Source organism: Dendrobates tinctorius, unplaced genomic scaffold (genome assembly GCF_039654945.1).
Source record: "Dendrobates tinctorius isolate UK_male_01 unplaced genomic scaffold, ASM3965494v1 ptg000160l, whole genome shotgun sequence".
In the NCBI taxonomy this organism is placed as follows: domain Eukaryota; kingdom Metazoa; phylum Chordata; class Amphibia; order Anura; family Dendrobatidae; genus Dendrobates; species Dendrobates tinctorius.
Window position 1 is genome coordinate 22,225,923 of NW_027361827.1, and position 13,834 is coordinate 22,239,756.

At 47.9% G+C, this 13,834-nt stretch overlaps 1 protein-coding gene across 1 annotated transcript in view; it reads left to right on the forward strand.

Moving 5' to 3' along the window:
* The first annotated feature begins 2,101 nt into the window (after positions 1–2,101).
* Positions 2,102–13,834, forward strand: part of ECPAS (Ecm29 proteasome adaptor and scaffold) — a 229,006-nt gene continuing 217,273 nt past the window's right edge. The window contains exon 1 of the mRNA XM_073549708.1: positions 2,102–2,252. Coding sequence (XP_073405809.1) covers positions 2,210–2,252 — 43 coding nt within the window. The 5' untranslated portion in view covers positions 2,102–2,209. The remainder of the gene's footprint in view (positions 2,253–13,834) is intronic.

Below are 13,834 nucleotides of genomic sequence, written 5' to 3' on the forward strand. Positions count from 1 at the left end.
ATTTGCCTCTGCGGATCCGCAGGCATTGTACAGTACAATGCAAATCAATGGGATTTCAAAACCGCAGTGCACATGCTGCGGATTTTTCTGCGCAGATTTGCTGCCTTTAAATCCACAGCATGTCAATTCTTTCTGCGGATTCCGCATCGGTTTGACACCTGTTTCATTGTCCAGGTGTCAAACCGCAGGGGAAAACCGCTGACAACTCCGCAGGTCACTTTACCTGCGGTTTTACCTGCAAATCCGCGTAGAAAAATCCACAGTTCACTCCGCACTGTGTGCACTCACCTTAAGTTTACCAAAGAACTGCTGTTTTGTTTATTGACTCTTCATATCCTTTATAATTGAACTGCTATTCTCCCATTTAACCCTTCATCTCCCTGCAAGCAGTTCATCACCTGTTAAATTAAAGCTGTTTAACTGGTCAACCCTTGCTCTGCCTTCTGCCTGTCACTGCATCCCGCAACCTGCTTACACATGGACGGGACACTAGTCAGATGGGTGGGTCCTCGGCTTCTTCCTGCCAACTGCCCTAGAGTGACAGATCTCTCACTGAATGTATAGGTAGGGAACTGTCACTCCAGAAGAAAGGGCAAAGAGAAAGCGACGGTGACCAGGCTAGCTGGCATCATACAGCCAGTGTCTGATACATGCGGTTCATGGACAGGAGACTAGTCAGATGGGTGGGTCCTCGGCTTCTCGGGTCCTCGGCTTCTCCCTGCCAATTGCCCTAGAGTGACAGGTCTCTCCCTGACTGTATTAGGTAGGGACCTGTCACTCCAGAAGGGCAAGGAGAAGCCACCGGTGACCAGGCTAGCTGGCATCATACAGCTAGTGTCTGATACATGCGGTTTATGGACAGGAGACTAGTCAGATGGGTGGGTCCTCGGCTTCTCCCTGCCCACTGCCCTAGAGTGACAGGTCTCTCCCTGACTGTATTAGGTCGGGACCTGTCACTCCAGAAGAAAGGGCAAGGAGAAGCCACTGGTGACCAGGCTAGCTGGCATCATACAGCCAGTGTCTGATACATGCGGTTCATGGACAGGAGACTAGTCAGATGGGTGGGTCCTCGGCTTCTCCCTGCCAATTGCCCTAGAGTGACAGGTCTCTCCCTGACTGTATTAGGTAGGGACCTGTCACTCCAGAAGGGCAAGGAGAAGCCACCGGTGACCAGGCTAGCTGGCATCATACAGCTAGTGTCTGATACATGCGGTTTATGGACAGGAGATTAGTCAGATGGGTGGGTCCTCGGCTTCTCCCTGCCCACTACCCTAGAGTGACAGGTCTCTCCCTGAATGTATTAGGTAGGGACCTATCACTCCAGAAGAAAGGGCAAGGAGAAGCCACTGGTGACCAGGCTAGCTGGCGTCAGTGTGCGATACATGCCGCTCATGGATCGGGCAGCACATATCGCCTGTCAGGTCACCTTTAACACTACATCTTTTTATGATGTGTTGAACCAGATGAGTTTTTCAACAGGAAGACACTTCAGGAAACACCAGCTCGTTTACGGAGTACTCTTTTGACCTCCGGAACTTTTTTTTTTAGCATTTTCCCTTTCTTACTGGAGTTTTGTGGATGAATTTTTATCTTCACTCAGCAAACGGCTTCTGAAGTGAAAACAGTGGTGCTATGCTCAAAAAGACACCCAGGGGTCTGTGGAGCGGCGCCATTGACGTAAAGCGGACAGTGTCTCCCGACCCCTGAGGAACGGCCGGGTCGCTAATATCAACCACTCGAGGTGCAGAAGAGATGCTCGGAAGACTGAACACATGAACAGCAGCCATTTATACAGAGAAACACTTAGGGTCATTCTTTTGAGCGTTTTGAAGTGAAATCCACCTCATGAAGACGCTGATACATGCCCCCGTCAGCTAGCAGCAGATAATGCTATCATGCCACCACTATAGGGGGCAAATGCTCAGGAAATGCATTAGCTAAAACACAAAATTCCACTCTGCCCCTCCTTAGAGTCACACATCTGCCAATATGCCACCTCTGCCCGTGCACAAGGTCAGGGGCTGACAGGATCCTTCAGCTGCTGCTGTCTCTATATATAACTACCAGCACACACCGCAAGCATGCCATGGGGACGGCAGTGCCACTCGCGGGCACGACAGCTGGCAAACCCTCCCGGTGCCACCCCCTGTCCAGGAAGTCGCGCAGTCCCCGCCCGCCGGCCCCGCCTCTGCTAGCACTACCGGTGAACATGGCTGCTGCTGTGCCTTCAGCTGCCGCTCAGGATGAGCTCAGTAAGTTAGCTGCCATTCCACAGGGGTGAGGGGCACCGTGGGAGGAGGGGGCACCGCCGTGACTGGGCATGGCTGTGCAGCGTGTATGTCCACCGCTGGTGTGGGGTATCGGTGGCGAATGGGCTGTGGCAGGAGGCACGACTGCAGCCCTGTGTGTACTGGCAAGGAAGACGGGCATGGCCCTGGCACTGCTGCTGGCCCTATACAGGTGCTGGTCCAGGGGGATTTGTGATGGCAGACACTAGTGAGAAGGCCTGTGCCCTGCGCTGGATACAAGGCCTCTGCATGACGTGCACAGTCACAGGCTGTAAGTGAAAGCAAATCTGGAGCTAGTCACTGCCTCCCATGGCACTGGTGATTGCCTCTATGGCACAGGCCCCTGCCTCCATAGCACTGGTGACTGCCTCCATGGCACTGGCCGATGGCACCATAGCACTGGTGACTGCCTCTATGGCACAGGCCCCTGCCTCCATAGCACTGGTGACTGCCTCCATGGCACTGGCCGATGGCACCATAGCACTGGTGACTGCCTCTATGGCACAGGCCCCTGCCTCCATAGCACTGGTGACTGCCTCCATGGCACTGGCCGATGGCACCATAGCACTGGTGACTGCCTCCATGGCACTTGCTGATGGCACCATAGCACTGGTGACTGCCTCCATGGCACTGGCCGATGGCACCATAGCACTGGTGACTGCCTCCATGGCACTTGCTGATGGCACCATAGCACTGGTGACTGCCTCCATGGCACTGGCCGATGGCACCATAGCACTGGTGACTGCCTCCATGGCACTTGCTGATGGCACCATAGCACTGGTGACTGCCTCCATGGCACTGGCCCCTGCCTCCATAGCACTGGTGACTGCCTCCATGGCACTGGCCCCTGCCTCCATAGCACTGGTGACTGCCTCCATGGCACTTGCTGATGGCACCATAGCACTGGTGACTGCCTCCATGGCACTGGCCCCTGCCTCCATAGCACTGATGACTGCCTCCATGGCACTGGCCCATGCCTCCATAGCACTGGTGACTGCCTCCATGGCACTGGCACCATAGCTCTGGTGACTGTCTCCATGGCACTGGCCAATGGCACCATAGCACTGGTGACTGCCCCCATGGCACTGGCCGATGGCACCATAGCACTGGTGACTGCCTCCATGGCACTGGCACCATAGCTCTGGTGACTGTCTCCATGGCACTGGCCAATGGCACCATAGCACTGGTGACTGCCTCCATGGCACTGGCCGATGGCACCATAGCACTGGTGACTGCCTCCATGGCACTGGCCGATGGCACCATAGCAGTGGTGATTTCCTCCTTGGCACTGGCCGATGGCACCATAGCACTGGTGACTGCCTCCATGGCACTGGCCGATGGCACCATAGCACTGGTCTCTGCCTCCATGGCACTGGCCGATGGCACCATAGCACTGGTGACTGCCCCCATGGCACTGGCCAATGGCACCATAGCACTGGTGACTGCCCCCATGGCACTGGCCGATGGCACCATAGCACTGGTGACTGCCTCCATGGCACTGGCACCATAGCTCTGGTGACTGTCTCCATGGCACTGGCCAATGGCACCATAGCACTGGTGACTGCCTCCATGGCACTGGCCGATGGCACCATAGCACTGGTGACTGCCTCCATGGCACTGGCCGATGGCACCATAGCAGTGGTGATTTCCTCCTTGGCACTGGCCGATGGCACCATAGCACTGGTGACTGCCTCCATGGCACTGGCCGATGGCACCATAGCACTGGTCTCTGCCTCCATGGCACTGGCCGATGGCACCATAGCAGTGGTGATTTCCTCCATGGCACTGGCCGATGGCACCATAGCACTGGTGACTGCCTCCACGGCACTGGCCGATGGCAACATAGCACTGGTGACTGCATACATGGTACTGGCCGATGGCACTATAGCACTGATCTTTGCCTCCATGACACTGGTTGATGGCACCATAGCACTGGTGACTGCCTCCATGGCACTGGCTGCTGCCTCTATAGCAACTAGTCACTGGTGCTTCACCCACGTTATACAGGGATCACCACTAAACTCCCATAGCACTGGCCGCTGCCTCCATGGCACTGGCCTATGTCACCATAGCACTGGTGACTGCCTCCATGGCAGTGGCAAATGGCACCATAGCACTGGTGACTGAATCCATGGCACTGGCCGATGCCTCCATGGCACTGGCAAATGGCACCATAGCACTGGTGACTGCCTCCATGGCAATAGCCGATGGGACCAAAGCACTGACCGATGCCGCCATATCATTGATGATTGCCTCCATGGCACTGGCCGATGGCACCATAGCACTGGTCTCTGCCTCCATGGCACTGGCCGATGGCACCATAGCACTGGTCTCTGCCTCCATGGCACTGGCCGATGGCACCATAGCACTGGTGACTGCCTCCATGGCACTGGCTGCTGCCTCTATAGCAGGGTTCCCCAACTCCAGTCCAACAGATCATGTTTTCAGGATTTCCTTTGTATTGCACAGGTGAAGCAATTATCACGTTAGCAATACTAAGGAAATCCTGAAAACATGATCTGTTGGTGGGCCTTGAGGACTGGAGATGGGGAACCCTGCTCTATAGCAACTAGTCACTGGTGCTTCACCCACATTACAGGGATCACCACTAAAATCCCATAGCACTGGCCGATGTCACGTCACCATAGCACTGGATACTGCCTCCATAGCACTGGTCACTATTCACATGTCAGGTCAGCCAAATGTGGCTCGTACTCCTGTGCAGAGGTGTACAGGGAATGAATAGCCACGTGTTACCAGTAAACCAAAAGGCGCTGGCCCCTTGTGCACCAAATAGTACCTTGATTTTTAGGACACGATCTGTCATTAATGGGGAAACCTTACACTAAATAAATATTAATAGTAAATATTGTATATTGCTGTCATTTACATGTTGAATACCACAACACTATGATATGTCATCAGGCGGCATATTCTGAAGAGATCCTTCCCCATAAGCCAGCTGGCTAAAATCCAGTTCCTCCCAGAACTGTACCCGAACATCAACATGAACCAGGGATTTTTTTTTTGGGGGGGGGTGGTGTGCAAATAAAATCAGATCCCGTCCAGTACATCCCATAAAATAGTGATGTATAAGCAGGGCTGTGGAGTCGGTAAGCCAAACCTGCGACTCCGACTCCTCAATTTCCCTTACACCGACTCCGACTCCAACTCCGACTCCGACTCCACGACTCCGACTCCCACACATATTGCTTATATTTAAGTGAAAAATTTATTGTAGTACAATGTGAACCTCAGACATTTAATCATTTTTATGATCCAATAATCAAGATATTTATATAGAACAGAATATATATTGGTGTACTACCCGGTTTTCATTCTTTTTGGTACAGATACGATATGGATAGACAGATATGGATAAATGGATATATAGATAGAGCAGATTTCTAATCTGCTTTTGCTATTGAAAACATTATCTATGAGCTCAAAAACCTTTCAGGTGATGCAGTTTTTTAAAAAGATGATCAGCTTTTGCAGCTGAAAAACGTATCCTCAAAAAACACAGGAAAAACGCTGTGTGTGAATGTAGCCTTAGATCAGGAATATAACAGCCATTTATAGGACATTTCATAACTTTCCCAAACTCCTATGAAAAAATATTCAGCACATCCTGCATTGAATTACTGTACCCAATTTATTATATATTTTAGGAGTCGGAGTCGGTCCATTTTATACCGACTCCAACTCCGACTCCACCAAAATGAGCACCGACTCCGACTCCATGACTCCGACTCCGACTCCACAGCCCTGTGTATAAGTACGGATGCCACACACGTAAAATACGGATACACTAATGACATCAGATAATTTCTGAATGAAAATTGATTTCTCATATGTTCATCTGACCCAGATGTTATGCTGTTCCCCAATTATTCCCCCTCGGAATTAATAAATAAATTGACAACTGGTAACCAGGGCTGTGGAGTTGGTAAGCCAAACCTTCGACTCCAACTCCGACTCCTCAATTTCCATGACACTGACTCCAAAACTTCCTCATGCTAGGGCTGTGGAGCCGGTAAGCCAAACCTCCGACTCCTCAATTTCCATGACACCGACTCCTCAATTTCCATGACACCGACTCCGAGACTCCCTCATACTAGGTCTGTGGAATCGGTAAGCCAAACCTCCGACTCCTCAATTTCCATGACACCGACTCCTCAATTTCCATGACACCGACTCCGAGACTCCCTCATACTAGGTCTGTGGAATCGGTAAGCCAAACCTCCCACTCCTCAATTTCCATGACACCGACTCCGAGACTCCCTCATACTAGGGCTGTGGAATCGGTAAGCCAAACCTCCGACTCCTCAATTTCCATGACACCGACTCCGAGACTCCCTCATACTAGGGCTGTGGAATCGGTAAGCCAAACCTCCGACTCCTCAATTTCCATGACACCGACTCCGAGACTCCCTCATACTAGGGCTGTGGAATCGGTAAGCCAAACCTCCGACTCCTGATTTTCCATGACACTGACTCCGAGACTCCCTCATACTAGGGCTGTCCACCAAAATGGACTCTGACTCCACAGCCCTGCAGGTAATTGCCATTTCTTTTTTCCAGTGGCTGTGTCTTTTAGGACAGGTACTTGCTAACTACCCTGCTTCTTCTGTTGTGCGACAATCTCGCTTGAGTCACAGCGGTCACGGACCGCACCTGGTGGCGGGAGCAGCGATTCTCCAGCTTGCTGTAACCTTACGTTGACAAAGCAGTCCCTTTTCCACTCTTCTTAGTTGACGGGATGTCATGTTGATTGGCAGCCATCTCTCAGCTGCCTAAGGGCTTATTCAGGACATCAGTATTTGAAAAGTGTTTATATGCCAAAGTGAAGAGTGGAGCTTGGAGAAAAACTAAAATTGAAGGATTGACATCTGTCCTGTGTTCTTGAGACATTCCTGGTTTTGGCATACGAATACTGATGAAATACTATTTCAAAAATACTAATGAAACCCCATCAGCAGAATGGAAGAGAAGGAACTGCCCTGTTGACGTGACCTCACAGGAAGCAGGAGAATCGCCAGCAGGAGTGTCACGTGACTGCTATGAGCCATTATTAGTTATTAACTACCTGCTGATAACTGCTTAGCCCTATAGAAAAAGAGTCCTGGGTAACCTCTTTAAGCACTTCCGGACATTTGCACAAGGCTGTGCGTGGGCAATCATTGACAGGTGTGAGCTGCTTCTGACAGCTGACATCCGGCACTCAGTGCCAGGAGCGGTGCCCGCACCGTTCCCAGCACTTTAACCTGCTAAATGCTGAAGAATTTAGCAGGCATGCAGAGGGAGGAAACATCCTCTGCCCCCCGATCGATGCCCCCGCGACATCATTGCAGGGGCCCAATCTGTGCCTTGGTGACCTGATGTTGTCATGACGACATCCATGTCACCAGAGCTATCAAACTGGCTATACCATGCTCAGATCATGGTGAAGCGAGTCTATCAGTGCAGTGCTGACAGTTTGTAACGCATAGCAAAGCTCCTGCTTTGCTATGCTTTATAAGCGATCAGACTGCAAAAAGTGAAAATCCCATAGTAGGATAAAGTAAAAAAAAAATGCAAAAATATATGTACAGTTAGGTCCATAAATATTTGGACAGAGACAACATTTTTCTAATTTTGGTTCTAGACATTACCACAAAGAATTTTAAACAAAACAATTCAGATGCAGTTGAAGTTCAGACTTTCAGCTTTCATTTGAGGGTATCCACATTAAAATTGGATGAAGGGTTTAGGAGTTTCAGCTCCTTAACATGTGCCACTGTATAAATATACTGTACCCTTAAATATTTTTATAAAAAAAAAACAAGAAAAAGTACACATTTTGTATTGCGGCATCCAGAACAGCCCAATCTATATCTGTCCCACTAGTTAACCCCTTTAGTGAACAACGGAAACAAAAATAAATAAAAAAAAAACTAGCCAAAAAAGATGCTTTATCTTTATACTGCTGAACAAAAAGTGGAATAAAGCGTAATCAAAATGATGAATGTAAATAAAAATGGTATCTCTGAAAACGTCACCTTGTCCCACAAAAAACAAGCCGCCATACAGCTTCATTAGTGGAAAAATAAAAGTTATAGTTCTCAGAAAGATATAAATGTGCTATCGCTGTAATCTTACTGATTTGAAGAATAAAGCTGTCTTATCACTTATACCACACACTGGGTAAAAAAAAAACCAGAAAACAATTCTTGAATTGCTGTTTTTTGTTTATTCTGTCTCCCAAAAATCGGAATAGAAAGCGATCAAAAAATGTCATGTGGCTGAAAATGGTACCAATAAAAATGTCATCTCGTCCCGCAGAAAACAAGCCCTCACATGACTCTGTCGGCCAAAATATAGAAAAAATTAGCGCTCTCAAACTATGGCAATATAAAAACTAGTTTTTGCAAAAAAAAGCATCTTTTAGTGTGTGACAGCAGCCAAACACAAAAACCAGATATAAATCTGGTATAGCTGAAAATTGCACCGACCTGAAAAAAAAAAGTCATCTAATCACTTCTCATCTAATACTGCATCAGAAACCGCATAAAAAATAAAACCAGTTCTTCACATGTTGTTGTTTGTTCATGCTGCCTCCCAAAGATCGCAGTAAGGCTCGGCTTGCGTTAATCCTGCACTCTGCGCTGAGTGCTTACATCGGGTATCCATGTAAATCTCTGAAATATGAGAATCACACTGAACCCTTGGCGGAAGATTCCTTATAATGAGGCAGATGGAGGTATTGGGGACTCCGTCTGGCCTATGTTCCAGCAGTGTCTGTCTTTTTAGGATTGCGTCAAAGTGCCGTCAGCCACAGTTTTGTGCACTTCTGAAAAACAGAACGATGATGAACGGATGCTAGATGGCATTTCTGAAGCGATGAAAGCATGCCTAATTTACAGGTGCATGAGCTGGGCACTAAAACATACCAAATGTATTTGTTTTCTTCACTGCCCAATGCTATAGAATTTTGCGACTCACCTGTTTTGTTAATATGATCACTGCACCCTGCAATTCATGGAGAGGTGTAGTTTGTAAAATGGGGTCACTTATGGGGGGTGCTATTGTTCTGGCACCTCAGGGGCTCTGCCAATGTGACATGGCACCCTCAAACTAATCCTCCAAAATCTGAACTCTAATATGGCTCTTCGTCCCTTCTGAGCTTTGCACTGTACCTCAAAAATAGTTTTCGACCACACATGAGGTGTCGGCGTACTCAGGAGAACTTGCAAAACAAATTTTGGGGTCCATATTCTCTTATCCTTGTGAAAATGAAAAAAAAAATTGGGTCTAAAACAACATTTTTGTAGGAAATTTTCTTTTTCATTTTCACAGTCCCAACGTTGTAAAATTCTGTGAAGCCAATGCTTTAAGGTACTCACCACATATCTTGGGGGTCTACTTTTCAAAATGGGGTTAATTGTGTGCATTTTCCACTGTTTAAGCACATCAGGGGCTCTCCAAATGATACATGACCTCCGCAGACCATTCCATCAAAGTCTGCATTCCGAAATGTCACTCCTTCGTTTTTAAGCCCTACTATGCCCCCCAAACAGTAGATTTACGGCACATATGGGGTATCTGCGTACTCAGGAGAAATTGCACAACAAATTTTATGCTGTAATTTCTCCTGTTACCCTTATAAAAATGCAGAAAATTGAGGGCTAAAATACATTTTTTTTGGGAAAAAGTTTTTCTTTTCATGGCTCTACGTTATAAGCTTCTGTGAAGCACTTGGAGGTTCAATGTGCTCACCACACATCTAGAGATAAGTTCCTTGAGGGGTATAGTTTCCAAGATAGGGTCACTTGTGGGTGGTTTACACTGTTTAGGCACATCAGGGACTCTCCAAATGCGACATGGCGTCCGCTAGTTATTCCAGTAAGTTTTGCATTCAAAAAGTCAAATGGCGCTCCTTCCGATCCATGCCATGTCCCTAAACAGTGGTTTTCCCCCACATATGCGATATTGGCATACTCAGAAATTACACCATGAATTTTGGGGTCCATTTTCTCTGTTATCCTTGTGAAAATAAAAGAAAATTGGATCTAAAGTAAAATTTGTGGGGAAAAAAGTTAAATGTTCATTTTTTTTCCTTGTACATTTCATTAATTCCTGTGAAGCACCTGAAGCTTTAATAAACTTCTCTTCACTTCTCTCATACCCCAAGATCAGACAATAGAGCTGGTGGAGGCGTTGGTCTGCTCCTATCACCAAAATGTACCTTTCAGGTTATCCCTCAAGTACCCTTACTTGTCTTCCCTTCTTTTGAGGTCCATGCCGTCAGACTCTACACCCCCTTCTCCATGCAAGTGGCGGTGGTGTATCGTTCTCCCGGCCCCTCCCATCAGTTCCTGTATCATTTTGCCACTTGGCTTCCACATTTTCTCTCCTGTGACATCCCTACCCTCATCATGGGAGATTTCAACATCCCCATTGCTCTTCCCCTCTCCCCATCTGCTACTCACCTTTTATCTCTAACCTGCTCATTTGGCCTTTCGCAGCTTACTAATTCTCCAACGCATGAAGACGGAAACTCCCTCGACTTGGTCTTCTCTCGGCTTTGTGCAGTGGATGATTTTGCAAACTCCCCTCTCCCGCTCTCTGACCACAATCTTCTTTCATTCTCTATCAAGAACTGCCAGGCTGCTCAGGTCACCCCCACTGTCCAGACTTATAGAAACATACAGGCCATTAACACCCAGAAACTTCTGAAGAACTTGCAGTCTTCATTGGCCCCTATCTCCTCCCTCTCATGTCCTGATTCTGCATTGAAGCATTACAATGAAACACTTCAAAGTGCCCTGGATGAATTTGCACCCCCTATAAATAGAACACCACAACACAGACGGCGACAACCCTGGCACACGGTGCAAACACGTTTCCTGCAGCGGTGCTCCAGGTGCGCCGAACGTCTGTGGAGAAAATCCAATCTACACGAAGATTTCATCCATTTTAAGTTTATGCTTAGAACATACAACACTGCCCTTCACCTCTCAAAACAAACCTATTTCAACACCCTCATCACCTCACTGTCCAATAACCCGAAACGTCTCTTTGACACTTTTCATTCTCTACTCAATCCAAGAGTACAGGCCCCAACCACGGAGCTCCGAGCTGACGATCTGGCCAATTACTTCAAAGAAAAAATTGACCAGATCCGACAGGAAATTATCTCCAAATCCCCTCATACCATGCACTGTCATCCCTCCCCCACTGCATCTAACTCACTCTCTGATTTTGAACCAGTCACAGAAGAAGAAGTAAGCAGGCTCCTTGCATCTTCTCGCCCAACTACTTGCACCAGTGACCCAATTCCGTCACATCTCCTCCAGTCCCTTTCCCCTGCTGTCACCCCTCATCTAACTAAAATATTTAACCTCTCTCTCTTCTGGTATTTTTCCCTCCTCTTTTAAGCATGCCATCATACATCCACTACTTAAAAAACCATCCCTCGACCAAAACTGTGCCGCTAACTATAGACCTGTCTCTAATCTTCCCTTCATCTCTAAACTCCTGGAACGCCTGGTCCACTCCCGTCTTATCCGCTATCTCTCAGAAAACTCTGTTCTCGACCCTCTCCAATCCGGTTTCCGCTCTTTACACTCCACTGAAACTGCCCTCACTAAAGTCTCTAATGATCTGCTAACAGCTAAATCAAATGGTCATTACTCCATGCTAATTCTCTTGGATCTCTCTGCAGCATCCTCCTCACTATGCTCCATTCCATTGGCCTCAAGGACACCGTTCTCTCCTGGTTCTCCTCCTATCTCTCCGACCGCTCCTTTACTGTTTCTTTTGCCGGTTCCTCCTCCTCTCACCTTCCCCTTACTGTTGGGGTTCCTCAAGGATCGGTTCTAGGCCCCCTCCTCTTCTCCTTGTACACTGCCCCTATTGGTCAAACAATCAGTAGATTTGGTTTCCAGTACCATCTCTATGCTGATGACACCCAATTATACGCTTCTTCTCCTGACATCACGCCAGCCTTTCTAGAAAACACTGGCGATTGTCTAAACGCTGTGTCTAATATCATGTCCTCACTATATCTGAAACTGAACCTGTCAAAGACTGAACTCCTGGTGTTTCCTCCCGCTAATAATGTACCTATACCCGACATTGCTATTTCTGTGTGTGGTTCCACTATTACTCCCCAGCAACATGCCCGCTGTCTTGGGGTCATACTTGATTCCGAGCTTTCCTTTGCCCCCCACATTCGATCACTGGCTCGCTCTGGTCATCTGCACTTCAAAAACATTTCTAGAATTCGACCTTTTCTTACTTTTGACTCTGCTAAAACTCTTACTGTTTCTCTTATTCATTCTCGTCTCGACTATTGTAACTCTCTTCTAATCGGTCTCCCTCTTACCAAACTCTCACCTCTCCAATCTGTCTTGAATGCTGCAGCCAGGATCATATTCCTCACCAATCGTTACACCGATGCCTCTACCTTGTGCCAGTCATTACACTGGCTACCCATCCACTCCAGAATTCAGTATAAACTTATTACCCTCACCCACAAAGCCCTCCATGGCTCAGCACCACCCTACATCTCCTCCCTTGTTTCAGTATACCACCCTACCCGCGCCCTCCGTTCTGCTGATGACCTGAGGTTAGTATCCTCAATAGTCAGAACCTCCCACTCCCGTCTCCAAGACTTTACACGTGCCGCGCCAATTCTTTGGAATGCACTTCCCAGGTCAATACGATTAGTCCCCAATCCCCACAATTTTAAGCGTGTCCTGAAAACGCATTTATTCAGACTGGCCTATCGCCTCAACACATTAACCTAACCTATCCCTGTGTGGCAGAGCCAAAAGTTTTACCATAACCAGGTTCCCAGCATCATGTTCCCACATGCTTTATGCATCCATTAGCCCTCTGTGTCTGTACTGTTACACACTTAACATTATGGCTGGTCCATACAATCAGAGCAACTGTTACCACCCACCTTTCGTGTCTACCTCTTTCCTCATAGACTGTAAGCTTGCGAGCAGGGCCCTCACTCCTCTTGTTATTTGTTATAATCTACTGTATGTGATTATTGTTATGCTGTAATGTCTATTGTCTGTACAAATCCCCTCTGAAATGTAAAGTGCTGCGGAATATGTCGGCGCTATAAAAATAAAATTTATTATTATTATTATTATTATTATTATTATAAACTTCTTGAATGTGGTTTTGAGCACCTTGAGTCACACAGTTTTTAGAATGGTGTCACTTTTGGGCATTTTCTGTCATGTAGACCACTCAAGAGTCACTTCAAATGTCATGTGGTCTGTAGTGCAGCGGTATCCACCCTGAGCAGTGATGAGGCAGTGACCCATCAAAGTATCTTTTAATGTCCAGCATACACAGCACACAATATCCTGCGATTCGCAGCCGGGAAACATATCCTCCAGATTGCAGCCAATAAACATGCCAGTCCACCACCGGTTTACAGCCGGGCACAAGACAGTCCACCTTCTGATCACAGCCAGGCACAGGACAGTCTACATCAGAGACCTGTTGCCGTGGGTGACTGCACAGCCGTATATGCTGTGGGT